This window comes from Amphibalanus amphitrite, unplaced genomic scaffold, assembly GCF_019059575.1.
Source record: "Amphibalanus amphitrite isolate SeventyFive unplaced genomic scaffold, NRLGWU_Aamphi_draft 000451F_arrow, whole genome shotgun sequence".
Classification (NCBI taxonomy): domain Eukaryota; kingdom Metazoa; phylum Arthropoda; class Thecostraca; order Balanomorpha; family Balanidae; genus Amphibalanus; species Amphibalanus amphitrite.
The window spans coordinates 239253-258965 of record NW_024881945.1 but is presented as its reverse complement, the minus strand read 5'-3'; the positions used below and the strand labels follow the sequence as shown (position 1 = coordinate 258965).

General features: G+C 52.0%; 1 protein-coding gene across 2 annotated transcripts; it reads left to right on the top strand.

The window, feature by feature from the left end:
- Window positions 1-1255: 1255 nt before the first annotated feature.
- On the top strand, window positions 1256-15824 carry LOC122391735 (transcription factor SOX-21-like). 2 transcript variants are annotated; one of them, XM_043385953.1, is made up of 2 exons: window positions 1256-1502; window positions 12418-15824. In XM_043385953.1, the coding sequence occupies exons 1-2, from the start codon at window positions 1371-1373 to the stop codon at window positions 13531-13533; spliced, it is 1248 nt and encodes a 415-aa protein (XP_043241888.1). In that variant the 5' UTR covers window positions 1256-1370; the 3' UTR covers window positions 13534-15824. The 2 variants fall into 2 exon arrangements, with proteins under 2 accessions (XP_043241888.1, XP_043241889.1); XM_043385954.1 differs by lacking the exon at window positions 1256-1502 and adding an exon at window positions 12005-12099.
- The last annotated feature ends 3889 nt before the right edge of the window (window positions 15825-19713 follow it).

Genomic DNA, 19713 nt, shown 5'->3' with positions numbered 1-19713 from the left:
CGGGCGCGTGACGCTTTGTTTTCGGATCCGGCTGAGTGACGGTGACCCATCGCTCACCGAGGGGCGAGTGTGCGTAACGGCGTCACACCAGCCGTAACGGGTAACGATCGCCGGACAGCGCCGCCGCCACGGCCCCGTCACAAGAGGGACAACTACTGGGGCGCGATCTTGCACGCGAGAACCCGTTGGTTGGCGCTTGATATCGGCGTAGGCAATAGGCATGCCAAAACTTTGGCATCCGATTCACGTCTCAAATTATGTTTCTTCAGCTGCAAATCGATTATTTAAACAATCAGATCCTACCGTTCCTTCCCCTTCGGCGTACCTGCATTCATTTTTACCGACCCTCCAATCTGCGCCGTGACATACCTACTGCACCATACCTACAGCTCCGGTGCCCGGCGGCGCAGTATCGCCCCTGCGGCGAGCGCCGCGCGGGGTAGACTGTGCCGCATCACACGCCTACCTTGCGGTGCAGTTTCTCTGTATATAGTGATACGTCGGCGGGCTTCGAGGGCTCTTTCAGTTGCTTTTGATAGTTTACTTGAAATCGATACCACTACAAGTGTAAAGGTAGCCGCGCATATACTCGTATCTATGTATGCAGAAGACACTGCAGTTTTGCTATCAGCCTGTTTGACCACATGTGGAATGGAATAGCAAAATGATGCCCCAATGCAGTCAAAGAAAGCCTAGCTCCTACTTTTGCGAATTATTTTTTTTTTTCGTGCTAGTCGCACAAAACATCTACACAAGTAGAACTGAACGGTTTCAATATTCATATGTTTGTTGCCACACAAGATTCGGGTGTCTTCTCCTTTAAATCGACCCACAGTATTAGTGTGGAGGATCGATGTTTCCAATAATGCAATGCACCAAAGGCTAGATTAAAATCTGCGAGTATCTAAGTTTCCAGCTAGGTGAGATCAGCACTCATTTCGCGATATCATTCCATGATGCAACGAAGCGATCCCAAAGCAGGTCCATAGACCACAGCTCATGCATCAGCTGACGGTCGTCACCCACCCGTCCGCCGGGCAACTAATCTCGACCTCCCGTGACCAAGATCATCACATCTCGGGCTCTCAGCCGTCGTCGGCCGTCGCTCTGCTCCGTATACCATGGGAAGGTGCATGTGACGTCACCGGCATATGACGTCACCGACTCAGCTGTGCGGACGTAGGGCGCTGATTGGTCGGCGCGGCGCGCAGCCCCGGAACAGCTGGGCACGACGGAATCAGCTGGTCGGGGCACGCGGCCGGCGCTGCAGTCAGTCGCGCCGGGACCGCGGGCGGCGGCGCACCAGTACACGGGAGAGACCAGAGGGTCGTGAGCGCGGACCCGTCGACACGGACTGTAAGCAGGCGGTCATGTTGCCTCAGGGCGAGGCAGCCGAGGTCACCGGCCGGAGGCACGGCGAGGACACGATGGTGGACGAGCACATCCTGCGAGTGATCCGCAGCGCAGAGACCTCCTCCACTCCCTACACAGACGCCACGCAGGTCAGTGCAGTCGGAGAGGTCATGGTGTTATGTGATTTTCATATTTACAATGCATGACGAGTTGGCGAGGCGAGTTGACGAGTTGATCAGGAGGGTGTTATTGGTCCTTTCTAAATAATAAGCATTCTGCTAATGCCAGATGGTCACACTCAAGAGTTGCACGTGTTTTGTGATAGGCACTTCTGTGGAGTGAGGTGGGCTCCTTCCGAATATGCCTGAGTCGGCAGTTGGACAGCTCAAGGCACCGCATGGCAACAGATGAAATAAATCGATAGCCCTCAACTGTCCAGGGCGGCGTCGGTAAGGTTTTCCATTCGCGGTACCAACGAAATTAGCTTGTATAAGTAGATATGAACATAGCTTAATTTCCTGTGGAGGCATATTTTCAATCCAGCAAGAAATGCGTCGCTTACTTTGCGCTTTCTCTCAACAACAGACGTAAAAAGATCGAGGGAGACTTACCTCTGAATTAATTCTCCCAAGGATTGGAAACATTTCCGTGAACAGGTATAAATTTCTTGAAATCCTTGTATGACGGGCAGAATAAAATTATGTAATGTGTCAAACGTGTCGGGTCGGGAATCGTACTAAAATTAAATAATTTGGAAGATGACATTTCTCGCATGGAGGTAATTTAATTCATCTTGTGACAGCTCACACATCTGCAAAGCGATGCAATGCACGCCGTACAGGCATTTTGATTGACATGGATTTCGATGTTTGTGTATCTTAATAGGATACGAATATTTCCTCGTACTTTTCCATCCGTCCTAAGTGCAAAAGTCAATGTTTTCGAAACCCTACACTAATGCCTGTAAAAACAGAGCGTATTTATCTTATCGTCAGCCTGGCGTGAGACAGCCTTGTCCGCACCGTCAACATATTCCACTTTTCCGTCGCTCTGCTATCTGGCGGGCCCTGAAACCCCCTCTGTTGGCGTGGCTCGGCTCGAGTTCTGAGCTGCGGGAGCGGCGGCCGGCGCGGCACACCCCATTCATTATTCACCGTGTTTGCTGGTGATGCGGATTATTACGCTGGAATGCCGACGGCCGGGGAGGACGGCTCGGTTCGGAGGAGGACGGCCGGGGGAGGACGGCTCGGTTCCTCTGAGGACGGCTCGGTACCAGAGGAGGACGGGTGGAGCCGGAGGACGGCGTCTCGTGGAGGACGGGTTGGGGCCGTTGGGCATTGGGTAGGTTCTCGGCACCGTCTCAGCGCAAGACCGTTAGACGCTCATTCCTCAGGAGCGGGGCTAGAGTGCTCAGGAGCGGAGTTAGATTCCTCAGGAGCACGTTGGAGTCCTCAGGAGCGGGGTCAGTTCCTCAAAGGTGGAACGACACCCTCAGTTAGAGGGGCCGGGCTCCGACCGGACGCAGGGCCCGGCCGGTGGGGTCACGGAGGGTGAAGGTTTGTTACCCTGTGCCGGGGTGGTGTGGGAGGAGGGTCAGGACTGAGGTGAGGTCAGGTGAGCGGCAATGACTACCCTGGAGGGTGTGCCTCTGATAGGGCACTGGCCCTCCACCCTCTGAGTATACAGCCGCTCTGCTGGCCTCGATGCAAACACGACGGCTACGTCTCAATAGAGACGTATGTGTGAGTTTGTTTGATGGGTAGAGGTCAAGCTTGCGATCGACGTAGCTGTAACGTTTACGCATTGCACAATCCACATGCCTTGGACTGGACGTTGCAGACTGCGCAGGTTACGAGCATTTGATGGGTGTAAGAGCGGGTGAGGATACGTTTTGTACTTTGGCGCGGGGAGTGGGGGCAGCACTTTTTATGAGTTTGTCAGGCATACTCCTACGTCCTAGTCCTCTTACGTTTCCCTGGATCGCTTATAATGCCCGCTCAGATAGTCAACTTCAGACCACTGTGCTTGGCCAGCCAAGTCCGAGCCCAGGTATAACCGCACCGCACAGCTCGGCCCGATCCTCGGACGCTTCTTCTGAGCGTTTTTACGTCGGTCTGACGGACACCAGGCCGTTGTTCCAGTGGTGACCCCAGACGCCGTCCGGTGACCCTCTCGCTGCCCCTGTGACCCTCAACACTGCCTTGTGACCTCTGAGGAGTGTCGCTACCCTTGCGACCCTCGACGCTGCTCCTGTGACCCCTGAAGCTGGCTCTATAACGTTGAGGCGTCCCACGGCACAGGCGACTGGATACGCAGTAGTGACGGGCCAGTGACGTATTCAAACTAGGTACCGCCAACATCACGCGGTGTCGCTGTTGTGCTAAAAGGGCGCCCTGATGCAACCTCGCCGCTTCACTGGCGGGTCAGCTGCGGGAGAGAGTCGGATGTTGAAACACACTGGTGAGGTGTTAACTGAGGCGGGCCTCTAACATGTTTTCTTCCCCTGTGTTTTATCGTGCCAAGTGACCCGATTGCCTCGGGTACACGGAAGGATGGTCAATATCGCCGAATTCTCCTTTCCATTGTGGCGTGCCATGTTTTGCCGGTGTGCCGTTGACGCCGAGCGCTGTGTCACTTTCACCGGTCTCCATTTAAGGCAGACTTTCTAGCGAGGAGCAGTGCTGTTTTCCTTTGGAGTCGGCCGTCCCCGAGGTCCTCTGTTGACACCCGCCACCGGCCGTCATTTATTTAGTGGAACGAGGACCTGGTTCGTTTGGCTGGACGTGTTGCCCGTGACACCTCGCCATGCAGTAGCGGCCGATGGTATTTTGGGCTGCCGTGGAGGGGACGCTCGGTGCGGGCTAACTTTACTTGGTTGTTTATGTCGATTGGCTCCAGAACCTGGGTTCCGAATAGATCAGCTGATGGTTCTGGCCTACCTCGGAACGAAAACACATGACTTGCATGAATTGTATGGTAAATGAATATGAGCAACTTAACGTTGAGGCAGTGGATATGCCACTTCTTTTGAGAACTTCTCTTTGAGAAAAAAAAAAATTGTGGATTTCGACTTTCGTCTAAACCAAGCTAAAGAAGCATGTTACTCACCGGGTTGCCGCTCCCTCGCCAGTGCAGTGCCGAGCTGTCAGAGGTCGTCCAGGACTCCAGTATGCCGCGACACTCCAGATTCCCGGGTGGCCTGCCGCGCCGCCGCCACCGGCGGGTCGTTGGCCGGACCCAGCACCACCGGCTGATTGCGCCGTCCCGGCCGCCGTGTGTGTGTCTGTCTGCCCCGATCAGCTGAGCGCGCCGCGGTGGCATGGCAGGGCGGCCGGCCCCGTCCCGCCGCGCTGGGACCAGCCGGCCGGGGGCGGCGCCCGGGGCTACTAGCTGGCCCGGCCCGGCCGCCAGCCGCGGCCCGATTATCGAGGCCGGCGTGCCCGATAACCGCGTGACGACCAGCAGCGCCAGTCAGTCTGTGCCGACCCGACTGCACCCGCCAAGGTTATCGTCGGGTCGGCTTGTTTATAAATACGGCCTGACGGACGGGAGGAGCGGCTCCGCGGACCGCGTGATGACATGCGCCCCTCCCCGCCCTCTAGCGCCCCGCTCTCATCCACAGCCGCCTTCCCAGTTCGGTGAACTAGGCGAGTAAGCCTATGCCTACTACATTTCCACCAAAATCTGGTACATATCGTCGTGCGATGCATAGCTTCACATCAATCACAAGAAGCCGGATAAAGTTCATGTGAACGCAGGTGCGTTGAAGCATGAATCTCCTAGTAGCATGTTGTTTCCTGCAAATCCTAACATATACTAAACGTGCGATATCCGGATCCCAGACCAAACCGACACACCAGAGCTGCATGCACCAGATCTGGTTCCGCCCAGCTGGTGTGGGAATGCGGATGGTACGGCGATATGACATGTATGACCTCGGTGGTAGCCAGCGGGCGCGTCCCGCCGGGCGCTCCGATCACGGGAATGTGGCGATTCGCCAGCCTCAGTGCCGGTCACCAAACCCACCAGAGTGCGATACGGGAGCACCGCGCCGTGTGGTTTTGGGTGATACGGTGGCTTCGCAGTGTAGTTCTGGGTGATACGGTGGCCTTGCCGCGTAGCTCTGGGTGATACCATGGCCCCGCGGCGTAGTTTTAGGTAATATGGCGCTGGATATTGCAGGCAGAGACATTGGAGGCCCGAGTGCGCAATTCGCGAAATGTTTGGTCGAGCAGCGTTTCGAGAACTGTTACATAAGGTGATCGCTGCTGGGAGCTAGGTGAGATATACTGAGGACTTGGAGCGTTTATGTTATTGCTCTTAGAAAACGTAAAATTAGGGAGAGTGGTGGTCAACTTGGGGGAAAGAGAGGGTAAAGAGATAAAGAGAGAAGGGAGGGGAGAAAGAAATTGAGAGAGAGAGAGAGAGAGAGAGAGAGAGAGAGAGAGAGAGAGGAGAGAGAAAAAGAGAGAATGGGAATGGAAGGACATAAGTGATGAACCGAGAATATTTTATAAATCAAATATTATAAAGGGTTAAACCAAGAACAATTTATCAATTGAATATGACGAGGACGCTTTCTATTGACATTCTGAGTGCGAGCATCTGCACACGACACCCGTTCCCAGGAAAGTGAATCGTCCTATATCCTTTGAACTGCTCCAGAACACGTCCAATAAAGACCACCGAGAAGGTTATGAACCCGCTGTGGAATCCGATAAATAGCCAATGGCCGGGTAATTGAACGAAATGGCCGCCCGCGGGCGCTGGGTGTTGACCTCGTCAATCGAGCTCGCTATCTCTGCCGGCCAGAAGGTCGGGCCGTCTGCCGCTGCTGCAGGTCACCTCCCCCGCCGGCTGACCGCCCCAGGTCACTTCCGGAGGCGTCTGTGGACCGCCCCGAGGTCCCTGACGGCTGACCCGGCGGCCACCGCCGCGCCACCAGCCGTTAGCAGTCGGAGAGGAGTCATTTTTCTTCCTGATTCCGGCCGTGTTCGGGGCTGCACGTCGCGACCGAGTTATTAATCGGACTGGGAGCTGGTGTCGGCCCGGCGACCGAGAGGTCACCTAACAAGCTTAGACGGTACTACTTGGTCAGCCGGCGCAGGGGCGGGCTCCAGAGGTGAGCTAAAGAAATAATCTCCTGATTTGAGCTTCAGACTTGAGCTCCAGAGGTGAGCTCCAGAGGTGAGCTCCAGAGTTGAGCTTCAGAGGTGAACTTTGAGAGTAGACTCAGTGTGGTAATGGAAGAGACCTGGCCCTGACGGATGGATAAAGTACCAACACTTTTTCAGTCGACAGATGGAGGAGAAGAAAGAAAGGGAGAAAGAGAGAGAGGGATAGAGAGAGAGAGAGGGAGGGAGAGAGAGGAGAGAGAGATAGAGAGATAGAGAGAGAGAGAGATAGAGATAGAGAGAGAAGAGAGAGAGAGAGAGAGAGAGAGAGAGAGAGAGAGAGAGAGAGAGAGAGAGAGAGAGAGAGAGAGAGAGAGAGAGAGAGAAGGGGAAAGGAGGTAGGATGGAATGATGGAGAGAATGAAGAAAATGGGACGGTTTTAATTTAAATTGCAGTTGATTGTTAATCGGAACTTCTCTGTTACTTTTGCCAAATGAAGAACTCAACAACAGAAAACTCTCTCAGACTTTGTTTGTGTTGCCCATCGATGTCTTCGTCTTGTTCAACCTTACGGCGTTATTTTTTTTGTTCGTTTTTTTACAGATACACGCTCTTTCTCGAGTTTGTTCCGCTCCGTTTGGAACTTTATGCTTTATAGGATTTAAATCGTGGTCATTCCATTTCTTTTATCACTAGTCACTGACACTTTAAAATGGCCCATGATAGGACTAATGGTATCTATTTTTGTTTTACAGACTCGTAACCTATGATATTTATGTTCAGTCAACCGGCCTCCCTGCAGCATGGCGGTGGAAGTTATAACTGCTTTCCAAACATAGAGGAGAGGCTTTGTTCTGATTGCCAAATTTGATGCATCACCTGCCAAAGTATGATGGTGCTACGAACGTCCTCAAGCTGTCCTGGGATAATGTAATTGTGGAACTGACAAGGCATTTCAATTTGTTCTGCCCATTCCAAGCGACCTGCCTCCTGGTTTGACCTGTCACATGACCTGTAGTCGAGCTGGTCTGATAGGTCACCTAGCCCTTCACCTGACGTTGCTCTTCATAACCCTTTGCTCATCTCATCTGTGAATTGACCTGACCAGTCACCGGACCTGTCCTGCCACCTGACCTGACCCACACCCATCAGCTGACCTGAACCCTCACTTGACCCCCTCACCTAACCTTACCCCTCATCCGACCCCCACCTGACCTGACCTCAGCCCTGACGTGACCCCTCACCTGGCCTGACCTTAGTCCTGACCTGACCTTAGCCCTGACCTGACCCCTCACCTGACCTGACCTTAGCCCTGACCTGACCCCTCACCTGACCTGACCTTAGCCCTGACCTGACCTTAGACCTGACCTGACCTTAGACCTGACCTGACCTCTCACCTGACCTGACCTGCCACCGGGTGCGGCGCGCGCGTCCTAGGAACTCAGCGATTCCCGCGGCGGCGATGCCATTAAAACTTTGTCGACTACCGCGAGTATAATCGGGCCCAATTATCAACAACTTTGCACCGGTAGTAACTAGGCTGCTGGCCTGGGACTGGTCGCCGCTGTGTTCGACGCGGCCCCTTCCCCCTGTACATACGCTATATGTCTGAGTGGATATGCTGTCTCTGTCTGCATACAGTCATGAATTAGATGTGATTTCACAAATTTGTTTCTGTAGGAACATCCTGCCAAACTTAAATGCTCTTTGTCAAAGCCAGAGAAGTCAGCAGTTCTGGTCTTTGACGTTTTTCTTCGTTTAGTTTTTATTAATCTACATTTGACTCGAATACTTCATACAAAACGATAACGCCCCACCATGCAATCTTAAATTCAATCGATATCAACACAAGCTTAGCGATACAAATCCCAGGCACTGGTACTGTCACCGCAGTTGCTACTGGATCGCTCAGCAGAGGTCTCGTGCACATTTGCTTGGAGTTTGCCCTCGCCCCCCCCCCCCAACATGTCGGTCAGTGGCGGCTCCTATCACAGCACGTGCCGCCACCGGATACGTGCCCCTCCCCCTCCCCGACTCGTGCTGGACCGGATGGCCCGGCAGCTGACCTCCCGAGGTCACGCGCTTCCACGTGATCGTGGAACGATATCACACGATGCTTGTGATGGTGTGATCCTGGGGATATTATGACACAGGATTATATAAATACTAAGCCAGTTGATAAGTGGATAGTATTGGTGTAGTCGAAATGCTTGGATGTTCTGATCAACTTGTTATGAACAGTTCTGAGTGACCTGATGGCTAGGCCTGCTCGTTAGGGACCGCACCGACCTGGTCGACCTGGTCGGGTCAGCTCGTTATGAGCGGCTCCCAATGACCTGCGTTCGGCTGTTTCGTGTGAGCATCTCATAGGGCCCCCGCGCTGCCGCTAGCATGACCGGGGCCAATCCTCGTAGCGAGGTAGTCGGAGGACGTAATAATCTTCATGCATTATGCATCTTGATGCCGCGCGTGTTTGGACCATTGTGTCGGCCCATCGGCCGCCGGCCGGCCCTATCGCCGAATTGGGTGCGGGCCCATGGACGGTCCCATTACGGTCATTAGTTGTGTTGCTCGATTCTTTATCGACGGCCATTGGCCGGCCCCGGATAGGGATTAAATAACGGCTGTTTTGTACGGCCGACCCCGGACCCGTGTCCGACCGGCCTAATGCGCCGGTAAATAATCCCGAGTGGACCAACTTTGGGCCGATCGACTGCAGATAAGGTGGAAGTTAACTGCATTAATAACACTCCAACTATGGCCCGATAATCAACAGAATTTGTTTGAGTGCTAGACGATGCCACCATCCATCGTTAACGACACACCTGTGTCGGCTGTCGGATAGTTTTCCCTTTATTCAGCCGTGGAATCTTGAATAATTTACGACCATGCATCATAATTTTGTAGCCCAAAACTACCAAGCTTTGCTATAGTCTTCGAGATCCAACGAGGGCTGATCAAATATTCTATGGTTTCTTCTTTTATAAGTTATTTGCACGCTTTACAAAACAATGAAAATCAGGGTTTTAAATTTGTTTGATTGAGCAGAAGACAAATGATTTGGTTGATCGATGTCTGACAGGATGGTCTACTGATGTTAGTTTCGGCTAGGTGAGGCGCTCTACGCGGTCGGTCGGGGTCTGTTCGAATGGTCTGTTCATGTTTAACGACGGTCAGATGGTTTGTTGATGTTGGTCCGGGTCTGGTCGGATGGTCTGTTGACATTAATCCCGGTCTGGTGGACGGTCTGCTGTGGTCGGCCTGGTCGGATGATTTGTTAGCCTATTAGCGAGGGTCTGCTAGCAAGGTCTGTTTTGGTCTGCTGTGGCTCACCGCGGCCGGCCGGAGGACCCGTCTGGCCCCATCCCAGCGGCAACCGGCGTGTATTTCAGTTGGCACACCTGGCCCCCGTGTGAGGACGCATAAACACACGGTTTGTGTGCGTGTGTGCGGGACGGGGGAGGTCGCGGGAGGTCCACCGACCACCGGCGCGCGGCGGCCGCGACCGCAGAAATAGAACCGCCGAACGCCGATAGTGTTTGTCCAGGTGCGTGGCCGCGCCAAAACTCCAACAAAACTTTCGGGTAGACGGGTTTGTAGGATAACTCGTTAAACTTAGTGTTTAAGACAAGTTTTCAAAGGGATCGTTCTGAAGGACTTAGAGGAGCCAATACCACTCCTCCATGCTGTTTTTCATCGCTTAATTAAAAAGTTTGCCCTCGTTTGGAGGTTTTGCAGCACGGTTCAGTTCCGCTGCATTGATCTGTCCTGTTTTCACAGGAACTCCAATACTCCTCTGCGTCAACTTTGCACATAGCTCTTCGTCCTTCAAACCACTTACGCTATAGCCTCGTAGCTAGACGAAAGACACTTCAGGTGAGGATGTGACTTATGAAATTTATTAAAGTAAAACCTTCCATTTTTATTGCTCTCCTTCGGTCCTTCTTCGGTCACGGCAGTGGCGCGATTGGGAGCGTCTTCTACTGTTTGCTTCACCCGAAAGTCCCCTTTGACTTCGCTGCTCTGCATAATTCAACAATGATCCACCCTGGGCGGCTGGTGAGGTCACCGCGTCGCTCCGCCACTTGATCGTCATCCTTGTGATATTCTTCCGCGTCGCGTTATCGCGGAAATAACGCACCTTTCAACGAGCCGTGACGCCTCGGCAAACCCCAAACGCGCCTAAATGGGCGTACGTTGGCAGACGGTGCCTTCCTCCCCAGAGCTATCAGTAGCGTACGGCCTCAATCGATAGACCTCGCCGTGTCTATATGACCGTCCGTGCACCCTGGTCGGACCCCGGACGGTTTATCGCCCCGCGGTGGAGGATTATGGCGCTCGTCGGGCCCGTCACGGCGCGTGCGGCCTCAATGTCTCCCGGGAGGCATAAACATGTATGTACATGCTGAACAGGTGGCATCGGTGGACAGTGGCGGCACTTCCGTGATGGCCGCCGCCGGAGCCGAGTTCTAACGAGCGATCCAACAGCGTAATCCAGCGACGCGGTGTGTGCACTCAGTACGGGGAACTGCGGAACTGCACTGCACACACGCTCTGCATGAAAGGCGATTACAGCTAATGTTTGCCCGTCAGAGTGATGGGGCCCAACTCCACTCGCCGTGAAGGGTTCTTGATGAGGCTCACGTAGCGCCACTTTGTACCGCTGTTTGAAGTGTCGTGTCAGAAGCGGCGTGATGAGGTAACGTGGTGGTGTCAGTGTGCGTTGGCTCTTAGAGGATACGACGATTATGCCTGTTTGATGAAAGAGGAACCGGCTCAACTGCTGATTAACACTGACATTGTCACCGATACCACCTCTCAGCTGCACGCTGGTTTGTCTGCAGCCAATTCACACGGCTCTCCTCAGCGTTCTCCACACCGAGCCCACCTGTTACGGGACGCTATAAACCGTCGAGCCAAGCCACCACCGCTGCCGCCATAGAGTCCCACACGACACATCATCCAAAATGGAACGAACGCCCTCCAAGGCCGGTGCTGGCTGGAACTGCTGAGCTTTGCGGGGGTCGGCAGGAAATGGATAAAATAAACCAGACAGAGGCGGCGATCAGGACTGCATTCGGACGAATGATGACTGGTGACAGGAGATCGCAACCGTTTTACTTAAAATCCGAATCATGATGATCTCAGTTTATTTGAAATTGTTTAACGGACTTTCACTGGGTAGTGGGTAAAAGTTATTATTGGTCCCGGTACTCCGACTTGTATTGAAAAGTCTTCGATGGGGCACACATAGGTTTAAAACAGACAAAAATCAGGTAGCCATTTTTCGCAACACATCAATATTTCTAAATATCCAGCACGTGATGCACAACTTACCTATTCTCATAGGTATGTAAAACACAGCCAATAGGTACACTTCCTCTTCCAAAGAGGAAGAAGTGTACTTTAATTAACTGGAAGAGGAAGTGTACCTATTGGCTGTGTTTTACATACCTATGAGAATAGGTAAGTTGTGCATCACGTGCTGGATATTTAGAAATATTGATGTGTTGCGAAAAGTGGCTACCTGATTTTTGTCTGTTTTAAACCTATGTGTGCCCCATCGAAGACTTTTCAATACAAGTCGGAGTACCGGGACCAATAATAACTTATACCCACTACCCAGTGAAAGTCCGTTAAACAATTTCAAATAAGCATTTACCTGGGTATTAACTATTAAGACATGACTCTTCAGTCTCACTTAATGATCTCAGTTGTTTCTGACGCATGCTCAATGGCGTTAAAAACGCGTACATAAGTGCTTAGTTATGCTCTTCTTTTGTTTTCAATCTGTCAAGGGCATTGTACATACTTATGCAGCTGCCGGTAGTTGCTTCGTAGCTTTCTATCGGTATTTGTTGTGTTTGGTCAGTGTGCGGTGTCCCATGGTTAGGATTTCAAGACTCAACACGACACCGCCACTAAACTCCCTCTCTTTCTGCCCCACAGACGAAGAAGCACCCGCTGAACCACATCAAGCGCCCGATGAACGCCTTCATGGTCTGGTCACAGATCGAGCGACGCAAGATCATCGAGGTCACCCCAGACATGCACAACGCCGAGATCTCCAAGGAGCTGGGCCGGCGCTGGAAGCTGCTCAGTGACGCGCAGCGCGCGCCCTTCCACGAGATCTCCAAGAGACTCAAAGAGTACCACCAGCGCGAGTTTCCCGACTACAAGTACCGGCCGCGCAAGAAGACGCCCAAACCCGGCCAGGGTAAGACCACGGAGAGGACGAGGTCCCGTTCTCGCTCAGTGTGCGTCACCTCACCAGCGACGAAGGCGGCACCGGTCAGCAGCAGCTCGGTCCGGTCGCGGGCCGGCACTGGAGGCATCCACAGGCTCAAACTGAAGCTGAACATTGATGGGAAGATGGGCGGAGTCTCCACAGAACGGGTGAGGCAGCGACGGCACACCACATCCTCAACTTCCGCATCGGCGGCGAGGGTCGAAACGCAGGTGACGTCAACTTCGACACTGGTGTCATCGGCAGCCGACATGGAGACATCGCAGGTTCTGGCGACAGCTGCTGGGACCATGAGGGTTCACATCCCAGAGCTCAGCGCAGAAAGCCTTCCAGAGCACAGTGCGGAGCACAGGCCGGGTGCTGGCTCCGTGCAGCGGTCGGAGTCCCGGGGACCCTTCCGGGGGACCCTGGAGGAGGCGCAGCCCTCTGCCAGTCGCTGTCCTCGCGCCAGCCCGACCACTGTGCCCTGCAGTCCCTCGACCGTGATGCCCGACTCTCCCGAATCGGCCGCTACCTACGAGGACGGTCCTCTGGCCACGCCTCTGGACCCGCCGGAGCCGCTGCTGACCGCCGTGAAGCCCGACCCTGACGGCTTGGATGAGCTGCTGCAGTTGAAGGTGGCCGACCTGGTCTCCGAGCTCGAGATGATGCCGCTCGACTCGCTCACCTCCGAGCTGGAGCTGGACGCCCTGTCGGTGGCCAGCAGCTCCGGCTCGCACCTCGAGTTCCGCTACGACCGGGACGTGCTCTGCGCCCTCGGCGACCTGCAGGACCCCTGGGCCGACGAGCCGCCCTTCGCTGACCTTGTCGGATGCTGAGCGTCCATCGCAGAGCTGCGGGTGAGGGAGCTGACGGCTCGAGAGTTGGTTCGAACTGAGCGCGATGTTATGCTGGCGTCGGCTACTTGCAATGGATGGTTCGAGGTATGTAAGTGAGTGACTGAGCTAACGTTTTGCTGTGGCGCTCTCTAAAACTCTGCGCTGTTGTGGCCGGTCGAGCGATTCGTCTGTTTTACATGGCGCCACAACCGCTAGCCCTTTGCTGCTGGCCAGACTCCGCTCCCAGAACGGCTAACCGCCTTGTCCCTAACGCCTCAGGGACAGCCGCACCTCTTCCGGCCACTGCTGCCTCTGCTGTCACTGTTGCTTCTCTACCAATGCGCTCGTCGCAGTCGCTTGTCAATTCCCTCAACTTTTAAGCAATCACTCATCCTACATGCAGTACTCTTTTAGCAGCCTTTAACCTTAAAGTGAACCCAAAGCTCTGCATAATCAATCATTTTGTTGATCTACTTTGCGCCACCCACCACCACCATCTAATTTGGTTGTGTCGGTGCTGTGTGAGCAATCGGCCCTGTCGATACGTTCTCTTCACTGAACAGTCTAACGACGCGCCCCGCCAATATCAGCCATCAGTCCCATGTTCGGCCCACATGCGAGTCTCAGTTCGCCGAACACGGTCGCCACCAGCAGCCAATCAAAAGTAATCCAATAATTTGGCGGCCACCGCCGCCCCCACCGTCAGCTCCTACCTGCCGTGGCCTTGACGCATGACCCGTGCCATTACCGACAGATAATCACACCGTTTCCATACTGTGGATGTACAGTACAAAAGGTCGCCGGCGTCACTAGTTGATCTCAGATTGCACGCGTTCTGTGCCGTGCGCGCCGGGCAGGGCCGCCTCGGGATGCACCTACAGGCTAACTGATACTTGGATCGCTGCGATGTTACTGATATGATTGATAGTGGTTACAAGACGGACATGCTCTTATGCCATTGCCGCCGATTTTTGCGATGTCTGGCGTCAATTCAGGATGTTCTCTGTGCTTATCTGAAGGGGAGCTTGGTTATCCCGGTTGACGGCTTCTCCGTCCCGGGTGGGCTCGCGTTTGAACGACACTGGGGTGATCTCCTAGCTCTCTGTGCTGTGCAGGGACAACTTTTGACCTCTGCTGGTCAAGGTCAAAGTCCGAGAGAGAGGGCGAGAGAGATAGATAGATAGAGAGAGAGAGAGAGAGAGAGAGAGAGAGAGAGAGAGAGAGAGAGAGAGAGAGAGAGAGAGAGAGAGAGAGAGAGAGAGAGAGAGAGAGAGACCTGGTGGAAATGTTTGACACAGTGAGACGCTATTCGTTTGGAAGGCCCACATTCGATGTATATTTATTGCAATGTAGCTTCCCAGTGGTGTGCTTTGTTTTATTGATCAGTTCAGGGCTTTATGACTTTGACGAAATGTTTGTTGTAGAGTTATGATATGTTTATGAGTATGTTTCGGTTTCTCATAACCCAAGTGCATTGCGGAGGACGAAAGTGTGTACTTACGCAGGTTATAGCGACTCATGCGGTGTTACGAATCGCCCACACTCGTTCAGCTGCGTTCTAGAAAGCTGTATGTGTGTGCATATGTGCAAATGTGCTTAATATTGGTGGCCACGCAATTCTGACCTAGCTCACCTGACACACATACTGGCTATGCGTCTCCTCGCTGAGCGGACCGGCGAGTTTTGACAGCGGGGCGGCCGGGTGAGCCGCGGCCCTCGACGGTAGTTTCAGCGGGGGCGGTCGTCCCCGCTCTCCTTTTCTCTCGGTGTTAGTACGTAGAGCCGGTTGCTCGGTGTGCGTGTGTGTCGGTAGAGGGAGCGGGCGAGCAGAGCCGCCTCCCAAGAGACTGCGCCTGGCAATGGTACACATTATCGCGGCCCCGCGGGGGCGCCGCGCCGTGCCCGTGCCCTCCCCCGGGCACCGGTGAGTGATTCCTCGTCTGTCCCACCGGCGGCCGTGAGCGCCCTGCAGCGCTCCCACCGGCACCGCCTCCGTTGACCTCTGTTGTTCTGTTATTGTCCGTACTTACAGTTTATATTTGAGCTCTCCGGCGCCGAGCGAGTGTTTGTCGAATAACGCGCAGCCAATCGAATGCTTGTTCAACGTGGCGAATCTTCAGTTGTGCTGCGCTAAAGTGGAGCAATATTTTTCATAATATAAAGCGAAATGGATGTGTAAGGCAGTCCCGCAACTACCTTGGGTATACATAGTCCTGTACATTTTGTATCGTAGTTTGTTTACAAATAATGAAATGCAGAAAAAAAAATGAATAAAGCTCGAGTTTTCTGAATCCTTGTTTTCATGTATTTACCAAAACACGTGTAGTCCTGACATCCCATACTGGTTAAAACCTACTACATCATACCATAAAACTTGCTAATTACGAGTGGACGAAGAGGTGTATTGGCGGTTACGGAGGTGTTCGGGACACGGTTCCAGCTGCCTGAGCAGCTAACAGCTTCAGACTTCCGGCTACCACACTCCCGTCAATGCATGCGAGTTCCCACACCTCGCCGGTCGGCCGTCGTATGTATATTCCCGCCGCCTGAGTCACAACATCCAGTTAGCACAGCGGCTGACCGGTCTGACTCGTCACCGCCTGAGTCATCACGGGTGAGTCACCGACTCGGCTCCACCCCCGGCTCCGACTCGAGTCACCTTGAGTCGACCAAGGACAGTCACGGACGAGAGGGCGGTCAGCACGGCAACAAAATGCAGCAGAGTCGTTAAACATGGCAGTGAAGGAGTGAAGGTAGGCACGCCGACGAACATCAATACCATGATTCAGGAATTATGAGCTCGTGTCTGTGTGATGTCGCTTTGGAGAATAGTGCTGCATTATAAGAACCGTGCGTTGGAAGTCTGTTGAGTGCGCCTTTTATTGAATCATGTTAGACAATACTCAACGATGGTACGCGCGGGCTGCGAATTAGAAACAAATTTACCGAACCAGGATGTGAGACCAAAAATAGCTCAACTGCACCGAATCAGCTCTAAATCACCTGAGCCCGACGGGTGAAGACTTGAGTCAGACAGTGGCAGCTCCTTTTGAGCCGATAACAAGTTAACTCAAGGCGCTGATGAAAAAAGTCCGTTGGTTAAAAGATAAGAACTCGACTCAATTTCGAAAGCTATAACGACGCAAGCTGAACCATGTTGGACACATACGACACAAGTCGATTCAGCATGGCAAATAATGACACTAGTCCAGCCTATGATGGCTACAGACACAGTCGGTCGGTAACGACTTGATTCGAGCCAATAACGACTAGAGTCAAGACACAGTGCACAGGGGAGTAGTAACAGGCGCCGACCGGCCGGCTCCATTATTCAGCGAGTGGCACCTGCGCCGGTCAGCGGCCGGTTTGACAGCTTTATGGCCCAGCCCACTCGGCCGACACTGAAGTTGGACGGTGCGCGGGGTGTGTGTCGCCCAATGTGCTGTTGTTACAGCGGATTATACCGAGCGGCGGCCCCCGGCCGGACCGACACCGGGTGCAACTTTGACACCGCACCGGCCGCTCCAGGCTGATCATTTATTCACGGCAATAATCTTCGGCTGAGCGAACGACGAAATTTAATGACACGACACGAGTGACTCGTATTTTAACAATGTAAGTTGATGTTTTATGCCCAGTGCCAAAGTAACCGCATGCTGCGTGAGAGTGGCAAGTGTTAGGCCTTGAATTATTGTCGATTCTGGTGATAGATTTAACTGCATTTACTGCGACCTTTGGTATGAATTTTCGTATCACCTGAATTTACGTGCTCTGTTTCTGGTACGGCCTTTATTACCATTATTATAATTTAAAAACTTTATACGATTTTAAAGCGAGCTGAATACCGAACAATTTACGTGTCCTACAAAACATGTCAAAAACATGTCATTATATTGCTTATTTACGGAGGTAATATTGTAATGTCTTTGATAAAACCACCTCTGAAAATGACATTAACGAGCATGTTTTCTCGCTGACAAAAGCTGACCATCTCATATTTTTCATAGGTGATTTAATTTGTTGTAAAAAAAAATATCAGTTTTCATGCTGTGATATATTTCGATAACAACTTGCGGAGGGAGGAATTGACAAAGCGAAGCAATACCGTATTTATCAGTGAACATCTCTATGCCGCCATGCATAATCCACTAACCATCTCCCTGAAAGGTTGTATTGTATTGTATTGTATTGACATCAAAAGCCTCCCACATACAGCGTGACGATTAAGGTTATCAGACTGGTCAGTGAATTCCCCAGCGGTGAACCTTATGTTTAATAGGCACACACGTTATTGTCGGCATTATTGGGTGGTGTTCATGGGCTCTGTGCTCTTTAATACACCCCCAGAGGCTTTCCCCGACTCGGTCAACATGTGTATAGTAGCCTTGGGACGAAACTATCGGTGGTCATGCACTATGGCCAAATCGATAATGTTTGCGCACTTGCCAAGGAGCACAGTAACCTGCCTGGCGGTAGTCAGGCGGAAGAGCAAACACGACCCTATGTTTTGTGTGCCAACAAAGTACATACAGCTATAGCCAATAAAAAAAGAAAAGAAAAAATACGTTACAATATGCTCTTTAACCCTCGCCCTGGCAGGGGGTCGATGCGACCCCCCCCCCCCCTAAGGTTTTTCGAAGATAGCGTAAAAACGGCGGCGCGCAGCGCCGCCAAATTTGGCACAGCCTATGGGGCAACCTTTTTACATATGACCTGAAAAGTTCAGGTCCAAGTGACCTTGGGTCAGGTCACCAGGTCAGAAAAACCGGTACAAGGTCATGGTCAAATTTCAATTTTCTTTTTGCACCTGTCCAACTCACAGTTTTTCACTGATTTCCTTCAAACTTTCAGGATGTGCTAAGTTCACCGAGTTGTATAACATATAGTTCGGGATTTTTGAGGTCACTGACCTGAGGTCAGTTAGAGGCAGTAGCGGCGGAACACCTTCAATTAAAGGGGGGGGGGGGGGCACTACCGACTTTTGGTCCCATTCTTTCCATGCAACGCCCATAGGGCTAATGTTAAAAGGCCAAAATCAAAGGGGGGCACGGTGCCTCGGTGCCCTCCCCGTTCCGCCGCCTATGGTTAGAGGTCATTACGTCGTAATGTTAAGCCTATGGGAAAATACTAAATTCGGAAAATACTGGAGATATCCGCTTCGTTCTATCATTTTTGTGCTTTGAAACCACAGTACTTAACAGCAGGTCACTTGGTGCTTCTTTGTTTGGTGTGCTTATCCATGGGTCAGGTCTAGAGGTGGCAAAACTGGAAAATTTTGGGAACCGGACCCGGACCCGGTCTCACTGGCAAATTTCTGGAACCGGTCAGACCCGGTCTAAGTCAGCGTTGGAACCAGATGGACCCGTTCCCTAAATCCATTATGAATATTGTATACAGTTGTAGGTATAGCAAGAAGACAATATTTTCTTTCCTATTGGGCATACTTGTGTTGCAAAGTAAAAAAACTCATGCCATGATCATTTTACTTTGCTTCACAGTTTGTATTTAAAACCAGATTCAGGTCATATTTAAGAATATAAGAAGTAAGAAGACCAATGAATTTCATGCTTACCTAAGCCCCTTTTACTGCACCTGCTAAAAATGATGTGAACTGGGGATCCATGGAGCAGTGCCTTCACCAGTCAGAACCTAACATCAACATTGAACAAGATACGCATATCACATACTGATACATACCTTTTCTAATATTCTTGGTAAAAGACATTCGTCTTTAGAATTAAATACATTAGTCCTTACAAATATTATCAACTATCCAACGTCCCAAACCAGAAAATATTCAAAATAAAAATAGAAACATCAAAACTTTGTGATGTCCGCCAGAAATGTCGACACCGATAGCAATTCAAGGACAAGGCAGGCGTTAAATCACTGCAAAATTCTGTTGGGGTTAAAGTACTGCAAAGTCATAATAGCTTTCAACTTTAAAGTACTGCAAGGTTGCGATCATGACTTAAGTGCCAATTCATTAACGTAGAAAGCAAGCTACATTTTGTTGTTAGTACCTAGATATAGAATAAATATCAAGGGTGCTGAGACTTACCTGATTTTGGTCTTGTCGTCTTTGACCTGGGATCCATGAGCAGAGTAACTGCATATAACAATCTACAAACTATCACAATGCTGAACTATATAGTAGGAAAATCCGTTCCTGATGCACAT

Excerpts from the sequence above, each read along its gene's own strand:
- LOC122391735 (XM_043385953.1), top strand. The coding sequence starts at position 1,371 with ATGTTGCCTCAGGGCGAGGCAGCCGAGGTCACCGGCCGGAGGCACGGC. Across the intron at positions 1,503-12,417 it reads CCTACACAGACGCCACGCAG|ACGAAGAAGCACCCGCTGAA; the intron begins GTCAGTGCAGTC and ends TCTGCCCCACAG.